The sequence below is a fragment of the Diceros bicornis genome, chromosome 26 (assembly GCF_020826845.1).
Source record: "Diceros bicornis minor isolate mBicDic1 chromosome 26, mDicBic1.mat.cur, whole genome shotgun sequence".
Taxonomy (NCBI): Eukaryota; Metazoa; Chordata; class Mammalia; order Perissodactyla; family Rhinocerotidae; genus Diceros; species Diceros bicornis.
This window is the reverse complement of record NC_080765.1, coordinates 32,140,177-32,158,888: the sequence shown is the minus strand read 5'-3', so window position 1 is coordinate 32,158,888 and position 18,712 is coordinate 32,140,177. Positions and strand designations below refer to the sequence as shown.

Genomic DNA, 18,712 nt, shown 5'->3' with positions numbered 1-18,712 from the left:
CCTTAATGAATGACATTTACTGGTTAAGGAAAGGAGGAGGAGCTTACAATGGAGAATGGTTAGAAAGGCCAGAGAAACACCGGGAGACTGTGATTTTGCAGAAACCACTTAGCTCACAAGTGGCAGAACCAGAATTGGTACCCAAAGCCCTTACAGACATGCATAGTCCACTGTTTTCAACCAGAGACCCCTCACTAGCAATAGGATCAAAGTCCTACCTGTTTGAACACCAGAACACTGTCCAGGGTGACGTGGAAACGCCCAACGGCATTGGTAATTGGTATCACTCCAAATGTGAGCTCTGGGAAGTCTTTGATCACATCGTAGAACAACTCTGCTACTTCTTCCTCTAAATCCTGTTTGGGGAAGGGCGTATGGTAAGGCTTTGCTAGAAAGCAGAATGCCCGGCTTATTTAAGGGCAAGGTAGAAATGGTGACCAATTCATCTCCTCCCCTTTCCAAGTTCTGGCGTGTTGCTGGGTCACCTAAATCCCCTTTCATGGATGTTTTATACCCAGATTGCTTCTCTGGCTATGACTGAGGCCAAAATAGGCAAATCCACAGAGAAGGATGGAGAGAATTGATCAACTTGACCTTTTCTGACTAGAACAGTGAAGGCTGTTCTAACACAGGGGTTAAGACTTTTTAACATTTATTCCATTATTGCTTTCAGAAGAGGCAATTGATTTGACCACATTTGGTACCAAATACGAACTTGGTATCAAGATATGGGTGTGTTTTCAGCCTTCATTCCTTTTTTGTGTGTGTGAGGAAGATCAGCCCTGAGCTAACATCCATGCTAATCCTCCTCTTTTTGCTGAGGAAGACTGGCTCTGAGCTAATATCTATTGCGAATCCTCCTCCTTCCCCCCCCCCCCAAAGCCTCAGTAGATAGTTGTATGTCATAGCTGCACATACTTCTAGTTGCTGTATGTGGGACGCGGCCTCAGCATTGCCGGAGAAGCAGTGTGTCGGTGCGCGCCTGGGACCGAAACTGGGCCACCAGCAGTGGAGCGCGCGCACTTAACTGCTAAGCCACGGGGCCGGCCCTCAGCCTTCATTCTTTAGCTTAAAAGAAAATTGGGGCAAAAACACTGTCAAAAAGTGGGATGGCAGAGAAAGAGGCGCGTACTCTCCCCAAGTGTAAATATAACACCAAAGTTCTGACTGCCTGGGAGAAGGGGTGGAGTCATCCAAGTTACAGAAAATGGGTTAAGACATACAAGAAACTCATTCTCCAAAAGGAAAAACAATTTGCAATTTGTTATCCAGTGATGTTCTAAACAGACCCCAAAAAAGATCAGTTATACTATCAAAACCAATTAAATAAATATGTTAACCTCCTCTCCTCTCTCTCCATTCCTCTCTACCTTCTGGTTAGCCTTCTCCTACCACTTCAGCTCTCATTTTTTCTTTATTCATTTTAACCCTGCAGTTCCCCCAGAAAACCAGCTCATCGGAAAAGGAAGAAGGGGCATGCAATTAATCCAAGTGAAGACCTCTTCCCCCTCCGCCCCCTTCCCAGACACAGGGCTCTCACCAGTCACAAAGCCACCTCCCACCTCTTGAATCCAGTACCTGGAAGAAGCCGATGACGACCAAGGGCCTGGATTTCACAAACTCTAGCACCTGCTGGGTGTCCGTGAACAAAAATGCTTTCTGGCTAATTTGTCTTCTCAACCAAACGACCAAGGCAGCAGATTCAACCACTCCTGGAGAGAGACAGTTAAAGGGGTCCCATGGAAGTTTCCTCTTGAGCTGGAGCAAGGCCTGTCTTCCCCAAGTTTCTTGAGTGGGAGCATCTTGTCTTGGGCTCCCACCCCTTGAAGGCCAAGGTCAGTTCTTCCACTCCCCCCTCCCCCACCCCAAGCTCCACGGCAGGAACATTAACAGCAGCAGCTAGACTTCACTGAGTGCCTTGCAAGGACCAGGCAGCGTGCTGAGATTTTTGCATGTATCCCGTCCCCACAACAACTCCATGGGATAGTCTTACTCTTCTCATTTTGCAGATGAGGATATTGAGGTTCAACTTGCCAGTGGCCACCCCACTAGCAAACCTGGGAGTCAAACCCAGGAGGAAGCATGCCCAGCCTTCTTTTCTTATCTCCTCTGTAACATGACAGGAAGATGGATTTATTTAAAAAATGTATAAATAAATAAAATGTAAATCAAAAGACTAGCTGGCTCTGTGACCTTGGGAAAATTCCATTATCTCCCTGTGCCTCCTCTTCCTCAGCTGAGACACAAATCTCTGCTAAGGTCGTGGATCCCGACTTCCGTTTCTCAGCTATCATGAGGGAGGTGCCAAGCACACAAAAATCTTAGCTCTGAAATTGGGACACATATAGCATGTCTGGGGAGGCATAATGGTGTGCCAGAGTGTCCATCAGGCTGCAGATGGACTGTGTTTGCTGGGATGATCAATTTCACATGAGGGCAGGTAATGTAAAGCATTCTTTTATATTTAAAGCCTGCTATAGAATAGAATGGAACATTTAGAATGAGTTTATGTGATAAAGCAATGTGTGTTGTGAGTAGCTTTGGACTACACATACAGGCCTTTATTCCTTCACTAATTAATTTGTTCCTTCGCCCCTTCATTCATTTGACAAATGTGCATTGAGTGCCTATTATGTCATCAAATGCTGTGCCACTGTTTTGCAGCTTTCATTCTGTTAAGGAGGAAAATCATCAAATAATTACACAAACAAGTGTATAATTACACCCAAAGGAAGTATTCAAAAGCAAAGTTCTATGAGCCTGTAGTAAAGATACATGACCTAGACTGTGAAGTCAAGGAGGGCTTCTTGGAGGAAATCACTTATCTGTTGAAAACTGGAGGATGCATAGCAGTTAATCAGGAGGCAATAAGGAGAGGGGAAAGGCTTCTAGGCAGAGCAAATAGCCTGTGCAAAGGCCCTGGAGCAGGACAAATTTCTGCATGGGGCTTGGTGAATGCACACTGAGTTGGTAAGTCAACTGGGAAGGACTCTATTTTCAGTGTCTTTGCTTACATTTCCTAAGAACATTAGGCCATTTTAAAAACGTATAATGAAGTACACTTACATACAGGAAGGCGCACAGATTAAAATGTATAGTTTGATGAATTTTCACAAAATGAGCACATCAGAGTGTTGACGTGTTCACAATGAACACTACCACCCAGATCAGAAATGGAACACTACCAGTCCCTCAGCAGTCCCGGTTGTGCCCCCTCCCAGCCCAGCCCAGCCCCACCTAGGGGTAACGGATGTCCTGACTTCCCACAGTATGCATTAGTCGGCCTGCTCTTGAACTTCGTATAAATGTAATCATACAGTGTGTGTTTTTGGGTCTGGCTTTGTTATGTTTGTGAGAGTCATCCGTGTTGTTGTGTGTACTTGTAGATTCCTTCCCACTGCTGTGTAGCATTCCATTGTGTGAACATTCCACAATTTATTTATCCATTTTCTGCTGATGGGCATATGGGTTGTTTCCAGTTGGGGGCTATTAAGAATTAATTCTCGTGCATGTCTCTGGGGCACATTGTACCCACTTCTGTTGAGCACATGCCAGGAGTAGAATTTCGGGTCATAGGGGATGCTGTGTTCAGCTTTAATAGGTACAGATGAATCCATTTTAAAAGCCACAGTGAGTTAGGCCTACAGAATTTCATAGGAGGATGAGGTGGCCTCAAGGGACAGAGAGGGCTGGGGAGGCTTCATGACACCCTCAGATCACACCACTCCACCCAACTGCAGTCACCCCCTCCAACTAGACTCCAGGCCCCAGGTTGAGTTTCTATTTTCACAGTGTTCCATGCCAACCTTAAGGAAGGAACAGGCATGTTATCACGGGAACAAAGTTTCTCTTACAGGCTTTGTCTGAAAAGATTATGTTGTAAGCGCCCTGAAAAGAATTGGTTTAAAAATTCTGTAAATATCAAAAAAGGTGAACAAACCCGTCCAAACAGGTTAGAATTTCAGGTCATCAGAACCGTTGCTCTGCTGTCACTTCACACCACTCTCTCCCTCTGTCCACACTCCAGCCACACACTTACCCTCCAGCACACTGGGCTCTGGCGTCCGCCAGTCCCTCCCTCTGGGCTGCCCTTTCCTCAGCTCTCAAGGGCGTCTCCTCCTGCTTATTCAGTTATCGATCTGGTCTTTTCTTAACATCCCTCCCATCGGTCTCTGTTTTATGACCTGTTGTAATTTCTCCATTGAGTCTCTCTCTTTCTGGAATTATGATTTTGGCTAACTTGCTCAGCAGCTCCTATAGTGCCTGGCTCATACTAGGTGCTCAAGAAATAATTATAGGATGAATGAATGAGGTGAGTGAATCATTAGATAAGTCGGCTTCAAGGAACTTGATCTTGGGCCCTCTCCTCTGGGATGTAGGGGCTCCATTTGGCCCTCTCGACCCCGTGGGACTGAGGCAGCTCTCAAGTTGGCATATAGTTTGTCCCTGAGTGCCTGCAAATTGGGCACAGCCCCTGTTGGGCAGGTGCCTCCCCTGGCACTTGGCTGTGAGCCAGAGGACATGGTGACAACCGAAGTGTGAACGCTACGTCAATGATTAACTGGGACTGTTGCTCTGCTGCATATTTCCAGGCACAAGCTGTGAATGCATCATTAACTGAGGACCTAGAGGCAACCTGAGTCTCCCTCCCTCCAGGGAGATGGCCGAGGTCAAGGCTCCCACCATCAGTCCTTGGAGATTAGAGGAGAACGGGGACTGGGGCTTTGACCAACAAGGACTAGACCCACCTGCCTCCTAGGGAGGTTTTCATAAAAGTTACAGTGCAGGAGACCAGTAAAGCACTGTCGCCCCTCTCAGCTCAGGGAAGCCCTGACAAGTCCACTGAACTGGCACTATTCACTCTGTTTAGGAAATGAGAAATTGGAAGGCTGACTCAAGGTCTCATAGCTAGTGCTTGTCCTAAATTCCATGCCCTTTCTCCCTCCTGTCTTGGCATCCCACTGTCTCTTTCCCTGGTTGGCAGTAATACTGAGGAAGAAGGAGGATGGGTGAGCCCAGCAGAAATATGGGCTGGCTCCTTACCTCACGCCTGCCTGCAGTGGGTCCTTGCAAGTCCATCCCATTCAAACTCAAAACCATTAAGAACCTAAGTGTTCCGGGCACTGGACTAGCGTCAGGAAACTAATAGTTTGATGATGATAATAACCACATCTGCCATTTCCTTAGAGTGCAGCACACTGGAGAACAGGGGTCAGTCAACTACAGCTCGTGGGCCAAATCTGACCTGTCACTTGATTGTATAAATAAAGTTTTATTGGAACACCGCCATGCCCATTTTTCTCTGTCTGGCTGCTTTCACACTGCACCAGCAGAGTTAGTTACGACAGAGATTGTCTAGCCCATAAGCCCTAAAATCCTACCTGGCCCTTTACAGAAAACATTTATGCATCCCACTGCTTATCAGCTGGGGAGCCTTGAGGAAGTTATTCCACTTCTCCATGCCTCAGTTTCCCCATCTGTAAAAGCACCTCCTACATTGGGTTGTTGTGACATGTGAGAAGGGACTAGAACTGCCTGGAACACAGTGAATGCTTCAGATATGTGCCAGGCCTTGTGCCTTGCCAACGTATTTCACCTTCCCAGTAAGCCTAGGAGGTAGATGCTTTCCCCATCCTCAAGTTACAGATGAGGAGACTGAAATTCAACCAGAGGAAGTGATAGTTCCTCTTGGAACGGGTACGCAGAGTACAAGTGGTGCTTAGTGAGGATTTGAAGCCAGGCTGTGCCCACCAGTGCTGGCAGCCTCTTCGGAGGACCCAGGAAAGGAAGTGAGATCCTTGGCCTTGCTGTGTTCTCAGTGAGGTAGACAGTGAGGAACAGATACAATTCTGTGAGGTGAGGGCGTTGATGGAGGAAACACAGGTGCTGTGGGACCACAGAAGAGGGACAGGCACCCCGACCCGGGCAGTCAGGGAGACTTCTTGGAGGAGGTGATAATGAAGCTTCCTCCATGGTGGAGGAGGTCCCAGGCACTGGCTCCCGCCACAAAGGGGGCTCAGACAGTCTGGAAGTTGCCACATTGTCACCTTGTTTCCTTTAAGTGAAGTCAAGTCTCACCTGTCCCTCAGGAGGTGAGGGCATCGCAGAACCTGAGCCACTCCATGAACAGATGTGGACTTTGCCAAAGTAACCTGGGGCTTCTCGTTTCTTCGCAGCCCTCCTCAAAGCCAACACTCACCAAGGGCTCCTTGCTTGGGCTCAGTGGGTCACCATGGCTGAGGGTGTCACTCAGCATCCAGAGGAGGCAGCAGTCCCTTCTCTCACTGCTCCTGCCCTCTCTTCCCATCCCTTCTCTTCCCCCCATACGCGCCGCCCTCCCACAGGCCTACCGGGAGCCGCAGCACTGCCAGGCCTTTCACGTAACCTGCCCTGAGGTGGGCGCTTTTGCTGCAACTTCCTCTGCAAATGTGGCCTGTGTGTCTCCTGCCCCCTTGTGTCCATTCTGAGAACTGCAAGGCATGCTGCAGCGCCTGCAGGGGGTGGCGCTCCCCACCCCTGCCCCTTTGGTTCCTGCCGTAACACTCAAACAGCTTCTTACAAACCTGCTAAGCACCAGAGCCACAAAAGGCACTCTCAGTTTCCTGAGATTCAACCATCCAGCACGTATGTAACGGGAACACTCTAGTCGTGAGCCGCACAACGACATTTTGGCCAGTGATGGACCACGTACACGACGGCGGTCCCATAAGATTAGTGCCACGCAGCCTAGGCGTGTAGTAGGCTACACTGTCTAGGTTTGCGTAAGTACATTCTGTGATGTTTGCACAACGACGAAATCACCTGATGCTGCATTTCTCAGAGCATATCCCTGCTGTCAAGCGACACATGACTCTTCTAGAATAACAGGGGCTGTGCTGGGCACTTCTGTGTTCATCATCTTTATTCCATCCGTCCATTCATTATGCGTACATTTGTGCATTCACATATTTAACATTTTTAAAATTAGGACCTATCATGTGCCACACCGAGGCACATAATTCTTCAAGCATCCTTGACATCAAGATAGGACTGGACACATGGTAGGTTCTCAATAAAAGAGTGTTAAATAAGTGAATGAATGAGTTAATGAATGAAATGGTTGATGACAGAAGCTAAAGGGTTTGGTAGCCACCCTGTCCCAAACCCATCTTGTTCCATCATCTCCCAGTTTCCTTTCTGGTTAACCAGTGCTTCCTCGGCCTAGATCCTGTCAGAATCATTCTAAAGTAGAAGATTGGGGCGGGAGGTGGGAACTAGAGTTAGGAACTTACTTTCTGGTCTCTGGTAGTAGGTTGCACCTCACCTTTCCACCTCTAGGGCCCACCAGCTGAGATGTAAGCTGTGGTGAAGACAGCCACATGTTCATCAAAATCTATTTTCTTTTCCTTATGGACACAGAGTGGAGTCATATTTCTAGCCTTTCAGTTGGGTGGGGACATGTAACAGAATTTTGGTCAATGGAATGAGAATCGAAGTGACGTTTGCCACTTCCAGGCCTGGGCCATGAACATCACCACCTCTGTCTCCTTGCCGCATCTGCTGGCCAGATACAGAGGAAACAGCAGGTGGCTGGGAGGCTGTAAGGGACGGCAGAGCCACAAGCTGGAAGGGGCCTGGGTCCTTGAAACACTGTGTGGAGCAGAGCCCTCACCTCCACTCTCTGGCTGCCAACTGGGCTTTGCACAAACAAGAAATAAAATTGTAATTGTGTTAAGCCACTGAAATGCCAGTGTTTATATGTTTCCTTGGCTAGCATTACCTTGACTGATGCCCAAGCACCATTACCTTTGCAGCTGATGGGATCTGATCTGTTGCCCTCAAAAAACAGCTTCAAATCTGGGGTCTTCTTAACGTCAAACTCCTTCTGAAGTTCTTTCTCGACAGTGATGTCCACTTTGCCAAAGCCCACTCCGTTCTTGCCTTTGCCCATGATCTCCACGGCTTTGCCCAGCTCCTCAGCCATGTTCCTGGATTTCTTTGAGGATGGGTTGTCTGAAAGAGCCAGTGTGAAGACAGGGCTCACTAGAGCCTCTCCCCCTCCCCTTCTCCCAAGGAGGAGACTTTATTTGGTCTACTTAGCTCCTGGGCCTTTCTCATACTCTGCTGCTAATGGGTAAATTTTCAGAAATGTGACAGGATATGAGACATAAGGTTCATGGAATTGGCCAGTTTTGAAGACACACATCAGGGTTCTTTGGGTTCAGCAACACTGGGCAACTTTGGGCAACTCACTCAATCTCTCTAAGCTGCACTTTCCTCACAGGTAAAATGGGAAAAATAATAGCGGCTATCTCATTGAGTTGTCAGAGTTGAATGAGATTTATTTAACAATCATTTATATAGTGCTTATTATTTTCTAAGAGCTTTACATGGATTAAGTCATTTAGTCCTGTCAGGACCCCATGGGTCAGTATTGTTACTATTATCTCAATTTTATAGACAAGGAAACTGATGCACAATGAAATGACCTGCTCACCTAAGGCCATGTGGCAGTAAGTGGTATAGCCAGGATCCAGACCAACTCAATCTGCTCTCTCATCTCACTGGGTGTGTAAAACCCGCAGCACAATTGCTGGCACACAGTAAGTACACATACATTATTGTTACTACGGTTATTATTATAAAATTTCCATGGTGAGAATTCATAGGGAAGAGAGAGAATGGGGGAGAGAGGGAGGGAAGAAGAAGAGAGCAGGGTGCCATCTGGTGGGAAGTTCTGGAGCTAACAGGTCAAACTGGGCCCCGCCAGTTGCCCTCTAGCTGCATATAATGTGTCAGGGAGCCCTCAAGTAAGGAAGGCCAGGTGTGTGAAGGGTGGGGGTCGGGGGAGGTTATGATGCTCCTCACCCTCTCTGAGCCCACCCGCTTGTGAAGAGCATTGAAGAGACCTGACACTCTCGATTAAGATTCCTTGACCCCTTACATTGCTGGGCCAAGTGGGGTGGGGGTAGGAGTGGGGGCCCCTCTCTGGAAACAGCCTCAGGGAGCTGGGTCGTGATCCTGGCAGCGGGAGAGGCCTTCCTGGTCTAAACGGGAGGGGACTAAGAGGCGCTCCAGCTTGCCTTCCTTCCCCTGATACACTGTGAGCCGGCAGGTCCCTCAGCTGGCCCCTGACGTCTGCCACAGCTGGGCGGAGCCAGGGCAGGGGGTCACTGATTCCCTTTCAAGCCAGAACACGTTATCTTTTTCAACCCTCTTGTCCAGCTGCAGCACTTGGAGAAAGTGCAAATGACCTCCACTCCCGTGGGCAAGTCCAAGTGCAACAGAGAGGTCTTCTGTAAAGGAAAACCCAGAAAGCCCGCCCGGCTGGCACACACCCCATTGCCAGTCAGCATTCCTGCTCCTGTGACGGAACCTGAAAGTGAGTGATCATTTTCATTAAACTCCGGATCAATGGACGGGGGGAGGGGCTTTTCCTAGATCCATGCCTCTCCACTGCCTGCTTTGTCACCATCATTGCCTCCGAGACCCCCATCCATCACCACCAGCAGGTGCTGGCCTATGGCTGGCCGCTCTGTCCCTTGGGCCTCTCCGCGGCTCCCTTGTGGATTCACTCATGCCTGGCTCAGCGTTGCTGATTGACATAGCGTCCAAATCTGAGTTTCTAAGGAAGAAGCTCAGAGCAAGAGAAACACTTGGAATGATTGTCCAAATGGTGGGGCTTTTAGAGGTGCCACACCTAGCCCAGAGCTCCTGGGTGTCCAAACAGGAAGTGAGAGAAAGGTGTGACAGCTGGAATGCTGGGACCTGAGAGCTAGGTGGATGGGAGCTAACAATAGCAGTAATGAGGATTCATTCATTCATCCATTCAACAAATCTTTTTTAGGATCTGCCATGTGCTGAGCACTGTTCTAGGTGCTGGGGATTTCACAATGTACAGACAGATGAAAATCCCTGTTCTCACTGGAGAAGGCAGAAAGCAAACAAAATAAGGAAGTAGAATCTATGCCGTGTTAGATGCTAAGTGCTATGGAGGAAGAAGCAGCAGAGCTGGAGGTTGGGAGTGTCAGGGGAACTGTGAGAGTAAGTAGGGAGGCTAAAGGAGGGCTCACTGAGAAGGAACATTTTAATAAAGACAGAAGGAGATGTGGGAGCAAGCTATGTGGATCTCTGGAGGGCGAGTGTTTCAGGCAGAGGAACCGTAAGTGCAAAGGCCCTGAGGTGGGATTGTGTGTGACATTTTGAGGAATGACAAGAAGTCCTTTGGGCCTGGAGCAGAGTGAGCTGGGGCAGGGTCTGTAGTGTAAGACCTGAGAGTTGTTTTTTTTTTCTTTTTTGTAATGCAAGTGCCTGGCTTAAGCTTTGATTGCCAAGGCATTCATTTCAAAGAGGCGTCCACTTCAAGAGGGCTATCTGGCATAGACACATGGCCAGCCACACACTAGGTGAAGAGCCAGGCTGCCTCCCCCACTGAGGCTCCTTTGATTCACAGATCCTGGGTGATTTCAATAACTGACCGTTTGGGCCACTTGTTTTTTCTCTTCCCTCTGTTTTGAATTCCTGCTCTTATGGTTTAAAGTCACCAATAAAGAGTGGGCCTGAGAAACCTTAGACCCCCACCTTTGACCCCAATTAAAGCAGAACCCCAGGCCCGTGTGCTCTCTCTCTCTCTCCCTCTACCTGCGGCCTCACTGTGTGGCCCCAAATGTGCTGTGTAATTTCCAGGTCTTATAAGTAACAAACCTTTATTTTTCCAAAGTGTCCTGATAGTTATTGCTGACGGGCATCTTACAATCATAAGCAGAACCACCAGGGCTGGTCCAACCGCAACACTGGTTATGGATAGGCTGAGGCCAGCACACAACAGGGTCAGGTGACGTGGGGCCTTATAGGCCATTGAGTAGACTTTCCTCTGAGGGCTGTGGAAAGGGGCTGGAGTGTTTAGAGCAGAGTTCGATGTGATCTGACTTACTTTCTAACTGGATTATTCAGAATGTTATATGGAGCTTAGACCAAAGGGGAAGAAGAGTGTATCCAGGGATACCAGTGGGAGGCCACTGCGATAATCCAGGGGAGAGACAGCAACAGCGCGAACCAGGGTGGTAGCAATGGAGGGGCGAGAAGTGGTCAGAGTCTAGAGAGACACTGAAGGGGGATTGACTAGATTTGTTGATAGATTGGATGTGGAGTGTGAGTGAAAGAGAGGAGTCAAGGATGACTCAGAGTTTGACAGAAGCAACCGGAAGGATGCTGATGATGGTGATGATGATGATGACAGTAATGATAACAAGGTAACAACAACAACAACATTTATTGAGCACTTACTAAGCCAAACACTTTGCCAAGTGTTACGTGCATTATCTTGGCTGATCCTCAGAACAACCCTACGAGTGATCTACTATTATAGGTGACAAACGTTATAGACAAGGAGACAGAAGCTCAGAGGTCTTGCAGCTAGTAAGCGGTTAGGCTGAGATTCAACTCCCCGGCTGACTCCAAGTTCCACGCTCCAAGTGACCTTCTACGTAAGCTGGTCTGGAAAGTGTTCCTTTTTCCTGGAGGGGAGTGATGGAGGCAAGTTTCCCACCCACCCTGCTCTGGGTGGTTCTCATCAGAGCAGAGAGAATCTATAGAGGCAAATCCACTCGTTATGGTTGACAGTCCTATGTTCTGGTTTCTATCTTTTTAAAATTTGCAAATTTGTTTTACCTCTGGGGCTCCAGAACCTTCAATTCTGAGTTTGTAAAGTGAGATGGATGCCTACACCCCTCAGGCCTCAGTGCCTGGGTCCTGCCCTGCCCAACTGGAAGTGCCAGTTTGGTTGGGGCGTGGAGACGATCCAGATGGACGTTGGCACTTGAGCGGAGCAGTGCCCAGTGGGCTGTGGGTGGGCAGGGAGCCCTTTGCTGGGAGGCCGAGGGCTCCTACAGGTGCAGCCTTCCTCAGGTGCTGAGCTCCACCAAGCTCCCTGTCTGGTACATACCGGGTACTCACTGCGCAGGAATTCCTCAGGTTATCTCACAAAACAGAGACAGTGCTGTTGGTTCAGCACTTGTGGCCCAGGAAAGGTGTTTTGTAAACCTCTCTGTGCCTCAGTTTCCTCATCTATAGAATGGGGATATTAATAGATCCCACACCTTAGGATCATCCTGCATAGTAAGACAAGGTGTGCCAAGCGCTGGCACAGAAGTGCTTGATAAACATTAACTATTATGATGACCTAGGTGAGGAATTCTTTGTCGTGCTTGGACCAAGTTCTCTCTGGGAAGGGAGGGTCCTATGGAGATGTCAGGACCCTTGGCAGATCTTCTAGTTCCTGGGGAAACGAAGACAAAGGTGACCAGCACCAACTCACCCGACCTAAGGCTTAGGCCTATTGTGTGGCTCTCATGTGGGTTTGGGGGTAAAGAAATGGGACCCAAGGTCATATTAGAATAGGCAGAGGCCCTCTGACTGACTGTCTGGTGTGTAGATGAGTTAATGGATAACGGACCTAAAATCAATGTTTGCCTGGGTCCTTAACAAATAACTCCAAATTCCCTTTTCTGAGGAGTCAGTGTGAGTCAGGGCAGGGGCTAGAGGAGGAGGTGTGAGTGTAGGGACTGGAGATTAGCTCCCAGCACAGGGAGCTGGAGCGCCTTTCTTTAGATCATGGTTCTCAACAGGGGCCATTGGGCAATGTCTGGAGACATTTCTGCTTGTCACAACTGGAGTGCTACTGGCACCTAGTGACTAGAGGGCAGGGATGCTGCTAAACATCCTACAATGCACAGAACAACCTCTCCCCCCCCGCCCCCCGACACAACAAAAAGTTATCCAGCTAAAATGTCAATAGTGCTGAGGATGAGAAACCCTGCTTTAGGCTGAGTTCCAGATCAAGCATGGAAAAGACTTCTGAGCATAACCCTCTCCCCGTTTCATAGGGCCATTGTGTACAGAGGTGCTCATAGGTGATAGGAACATCAGGATGGTCAGCAACCGCTTCTAGTTCCTCAGGGGCCAGCCAACGAATTTCTCTGACCGTGTAACGGCCTACAAGGCTGTAAAGTTCTGTTCCTCATCCTTCTGATCTTATTTCCTACCACTCTTCTCTTCAGCAACTCAGCTTTAGCCACCCTGGCGCATTCTCGCCTCAGGGCCTTTGCACTTGCTATTCCCTCCGCCTGCCACGCTGTCCTCCCAGATATCTGCGTGGGTTGCTGCTTTACTGCCTTCAGGTCTTGGCTGAATTGTCACCTTCTCGGGAAGGCCCTCCCTGGCCACCCCATATGAAATCGCAGCCCCACCTCCACCCACTCCTTGCAGCCCCTATTGCCCTTCTCTGTTTTTCTCCGTAGTACCTTTAACCATAAGACATACTGCATTTTCACTCATTTATCCACTTGTCTCAAGTCTCCCCTCTCCGGGATGTACGTTCCACGAAGCAAGGATGTCGTCTGTTTTGTTCGCCACTCAGTGCCTAGACTATATCTGGCACATAATAAGTAGTCAACAAATATTTAATGAATGATTGAATGTTCCGGTTATTGGCACAGTTTTGTAAGATGGATTGAGCACCAGTTCTGGTGTCAGACTGGGTCTAAAATCCAGGCCTCATCTCTTACCAGTTGTGTGACTTCGGGCACATTACCCAACCTCTCTGAGACTTATTCGCTCCGACGTAAGGTGGAAACAATGAGACCAAGCCCAGTGCCTGGAATACAGGTCTCAGTAAATAGCAAAGTCATTATCATCACCATTGTTGTTGTTATCATCATTGTCATCATAAGTGTCTTCATCACCGTCCTCATCCACATCACCATCTTCATCATCGTCACACTCATCGTCTCACCTGCTCCCAGAGCAGACTCTTGCCACCTCTGCCTTAGGGACAATTACTAAATGATCCTAGAGACAGCTCCTGAGAAATCTCGTTTTGGCCTCTAAATGTAGCCTTCCCTTTTCTCCTTGTCTTATTCATGGAGAACATTATGGACCAAAAGAGAGCTCATTTCATTCATTCATTCATTCAACATCTCTGCAGGCCTACCATGCTCCAAGCACAGTGTCAAATGTTAGGAATCAAGAGGTGAATCAGATTTGGCCCCTGTCCCCCATGGAGCTCACAAGTTTAAAAGCAGTTTCAATACAGTGTGGCAAATGCTATGAAAGGAAGGGTTCAGAGGGCTGTGTGAGCACATGGGAGGGCCTCCTAGCCAGTCTAGGTGGGAGTGAGGGTGAACATAGCCTCCTGACGAGGTGACTCCATGAGCTTAAACCTCACAATCCAGGTGAAGAAGCTCAGGAGGGACACTACGGGCAGAGGGAACTGCAAGTGCAAAGGCCCTGAGGCCTGAGTCAATGTGATCTCTCTGGTAACCACAGATCACTCAGGGTCTAGAGCACAGAGTTCAGGTGGGGTGAAGAAGAAGGCCCAGGCTAGATCCAGCAGAGGACACTGAAGCCATGTGAAGGAGTTTGGGGTCTTAGAGAATCTTCGAGGGTTTTTAATTAGGGAGTGACCCAATCAGATTTGCATTTTGGAAAAAAAATCTCTCTGGGAACATTGTAGAGACGGCACTGGAGGGGGAGGAAGACCATGTAGGAAGGTGCTGCAGTGGTTCTGATGGGGAATAACGAGGCCGGAACTAAGGCAGTGGCGGGGGGAGGGGGAAAATGGGGGGTTGCAGAGGGCTCAGGGGGAGGTATCGACAGGACGTGGTGGCAGATGAGAGGCGAGAAGAGAGACTCAAGAATGGCCTTGAGATTTCTGACTTTGACGTTGTGGATAGCGGTGCTGCCAGGTAAGGCAGGGTGTGAGAGAAGCAGGTCGGTGGGAGAGAAGCAAAGATGCTGAGGTCCGTTTTGGACACGTGTGGCCTTTGAGACACGCGAGGGACATCCAAGAGGAAAGGTCCCGCTGACCATTGGCTCTTGAGCCTGGAGTCCTCGGAGAGATAGGACACTGGGCAGCAGCAAGGATTTGAGAGTTACCGGGGCGGTATTTCCCTGGGGACGGTATTTGAAAAATCCTTTCTGTAAAGAGCCAATTTTCCCCTGGAAAAAAGCTTTTATTATGTTTCCCCAAGTGATTCGTTTTTCCAAAGGTCACTTCAGAAGGCCTGCCAGTTTTTGAGAACTCATTTTGATTTAAACTCTGTATTGGAAGGAATGGAATATTCCAACGTAATGAGTTTGAGCATCTCTTTTAGATAAGAACGCTGCTGATGTTCACTGCTTTGAAATACCCTCCGTGGGAACACTTTATGTTTAAAGTGTTCAAATGGGTGGTTATCAAATGCAATTAGAGAGTGTAAAATGGATGGGCTCCCTCTGCAGCCCCAGGTTCAATCAGCGTCAGTCCCTAAGTTATAAAACGTCAGTTAAAACCCCCAAGAGCCATGAACTTGCCCTTCTGCCCCGATTAAAACAGAGTAGTCAGTGGCCAGTCTTGCATTCTCACACGGACAGGACAGCTTCCCGGTCCTGTCCACCTGCTGTGCCATTTTTGGAAGGGTAAATGTGTGTTGAGATGTGGGTTGTGTCAGGCAAAGTGTGTGGCTCTAATCCTTCAACACCTCCATTGGGTCCGGGATTCAGAGATTAGGACTGCAGCAAAAAAGAGAAGCTGGCTTAGATGTCTGACGGGTGCAAATCATTAGCTTACAATTCCACAGCAGGCAGAGTAGGGCTGCAGGGTTCTCAGTTCTTCCCGGAGAAGAGAACCATGAAACAGATGCTCAAGTGGTGGCCCAAGTCCTGGTGTGGATGAGGGCTGTGGGGAACCGGCTGGAGGAGTCGTTCAGCAGGGCGGAAAGGCCTGCCCTGCTCACAGGCTCGTGTAAAGGACATAGCCCCAACTGGATCTCTCCTACAAAGTCTCGCTCCATGGGCTTGAAGTAAAGTCAAGGACGCCCCCTGGCACTTAGGTTGAAGGAAACCATTAACAGACTGGGCGAGACGGAGGGCAGGGGCTTGGAACCATTTTGATGGAACTTTACCCAATAGGCACGCTCGATACCGGATGGAGGCAAAAGTGACCCGATCAGACTTTCCCTTCTGGGAACTGTCAGGTGAAGGGCACGAAGAGAATCTCTTTGTTCTGTGTTGCTATGAAGTGGCTGCACAAGCCAGCTGAGGAGGCAGCGAGGCCCGGGGCAAGCTGACACTGTCACATCCTCAACTCCCCCAGTGAAGTGGCCTCGCTCGGAGAGAACGTATCAAAGGAGAAGAGACAAGAGTGGAGGAAGGAGCTGGGAGGCCTGAATTCCAGGCAGCGGACACAAACTCAAATGTTCCTGGGATGAGGCGGGGGTGTGACTGTGTGGGGGTGCCTGGCTGGGGAAACTGACAAGCGTGTTTTCTGACCAAAAGAGGAAATCGTTACTCAGCTCCGGCCAATTGTCACATTGCAGAAATGTGAGCCAGGGCTTCCGGATCTTCTGGTTTTTTAAGAGCAGATGTAAATCCATTTTTAGTTATGAAATGTCCCTAGGTAGGGAGATGAATAGCGACAATACACTGTCGTGAGGATTAAATGATTTCACATTTAATGAGGCTCGAAGGACAGTGCTCAGCACACAGTGAGTGCTCGCTGTGTGAGAGCTGTTAGGAAAACCCCTCCCACCCTGAGCCACAGACAGGTCTGTGCCAATGCCTCAGGAAAAAGAAGCCTGTTCTCACTGCCAAAGTGTCTGTTGATGCAGAGCATCAGTCCCAAGAAGAAAAGTGGGCACAAAATCCTGATGACACAGGTGATGGTCTAGAAATTGCTTCTCATGAGCTTGCCCATAGCTTCCGTCATTCATTGTTCTCTAGTTGTTTTCCAGCAACTTAACATATGATCTCATTTAATCTTCACAATAAGTCAGTGTGGTCATTATGTTCATGCCCATTGTACAGAGGAGGAAACTGAGGTTCAGAATGGTAAAGACACCTGAGGGTAAAGCCTGGCTCCTTGCCTTCAGTGGGACAGAGGACCCACACAAATCAAGACTAAAACGGCAATATAGTATCTTACAAATTGCTTAACCCCCAGACCTGAGTATTCTCTCTGGAAATGGGGGTGATAAAATATCAATAATATGTGTTCTCATATGTTTAAGCAATACATAAAACTCCTCTGGCCCCCAGGGGCAAGGTGGGAGGTCTCAGCCCACCCATCACCCACCACCCGGGGGTGGGGGGCACTCACAGAAAAGCACCATGAGGAAGCGGGTCTGGTTCAGCATGTGGGTGAGGCCGGCGGATGTTAGCACCAGCAGGTTGCGTTCCACCAGGATGTGCACGGGCTGGGACGTATTGATGCTGGCTTCCCTGACGTCCAGCTCTGGAGAGCCCTGGACAGTGGAGACACAAGAGGCCGCCAGCAGCAGAGACCTCCAGAGCCGCTCCATGGCTGTCCTGCAGGGGTGGGAGGGGGAACAGGAGCCCTTATCAACACGGGTGGCAGCCCCTCCCGTCTCCTTCCCTGCGGGGCCAGTCCCTGAAGGGAGAACAGGGCCTGAGCACGGCCGCTGCCTCCCTAGCAGCGGCACTGGAGGAGAGGCAAAGTGTTGGGTTAACCTCAGCGTCCATGGAAACCGCGCAGGGGTAGCTCAGGCAGCAGGGTCCCACTCGGAGCAGCTGAAGCCGAATCACACACTAGCCTCTTGAGCCCACTGGCTCCCAGACACTAGGTGAGAATTTTTCAGAGATGAGTCCCACTCCAGAGTCCTGGGGTGAGCCTCTGGATCTCAGAGATGACTGGTCAATCCCCCATCACAGCCTCTGCTTCACGCTCCTCCAGCTCCTGCTTGAATGCCTCTTATGATGGGAAGCTCATCACCTCACAGTGTACCCCATTTGATTTTTGATCAAATTTTATCTTCAAGGGTAAATATTTCTGTTGAAAGTCATCACCATAATACACACTTCTGAAAATTCCAAACAATACAATAAAAATATGTCAAGTAGAAAACAAAAATCTCTCACGTAATCTCACCCCTGAGAAAGCTACTGTTGGCAGTTTGGAGTGAATCCTTATAGATGATTACAAATGCCTCTATGAACGCACATTTGAATGTACACATTGAAACATAAATGGAATCAGGCATGTGTGTCATTTGGTGTTCTGATTTTCTTACTCAATAACATGAAAAATGTCCTAGATACCTTCCCATAAGAATACACATTCAATCTATAACATGATTTCCTTCCTCTCTTGTCCTCAGTCTTTCCTTCGTTTATTTATTATTTATTTGGCCATTCTTAACTGTTAGAATGGTCTGGAAGCTGCTGCCTTCCTGTAAGTTCCACTCTCCCTAATAACATATTCTTTCCTAACAACGTAGAGCATAGAGTCAGCTCCTCAGATCTTTGCATGTCCTCCTCCAGCATAGAGCCGTTTCCCTGTGTAGCATACAGACTGCACGAGTGTCTTAAATAAGAAGACAGACAGCGGGTATATTCTAGGTCCCTCTTTCAGAGAAATTTATGAGGACCTTAACTTCTTTGTTGACTGCTGCCTTTCTAGCACCTGGCATTTATGGTGGGAAAATGAACACGAATGAATGGAGAATGGATACTTGATATTTACCTGGGAAATACGTTTGGCAAACTGTCTGAGGATTTTTTTAAAACAAATCTTCTAATGTAATTTTTTGGCCTAATACATAGAGAATTGTGACCAATTCTCAGTGTTAAATTTTATAAATACCTGTAGCTAAACATACTTGTCATGTACCAGGCACTGTTCTAGCGCTTTCCATGTTATCACCTTGCTTATGACAATCCCATGAGGTAGGTATAGTAC

At 48.5% G+C, this 18,712-nt stretch overlaps 1 protein-coding gene across 1 annotated transcript in view; it reads right to left on the bottom strand.

The window, feature by feature from the left end:
• Nucleotides 1-17,315, bottom strand: part of PDILT (protein disulfide isomerase like, testis expressed) — a 30,689-nt gene extending 13,374 nt beyond the window's left edge. The window contains exons 1-4 of the mRNA XM_058570582.1: nt 17,114-17,315; nt 7,786-7,992; nt 1,579-1,712; nt 219-356 (exon numbers count right to left, since the gene is read on the bottom strand). Coding sequence (XP_058426565.1) covers nt 219-356; nt 1,579-1,712; nt 7,786-7,992; nt 17,114-17,315 — 681 coding nt within the window. The remainder of the gene's footprint in view (nt 1-218; nt 357-1,578; nt 1,713-7,785; nt 7,993-17,113) is intronic.
• Between the last annotated feature and the right edge of the window lie 1,397 nt (nt 17,316-18,712).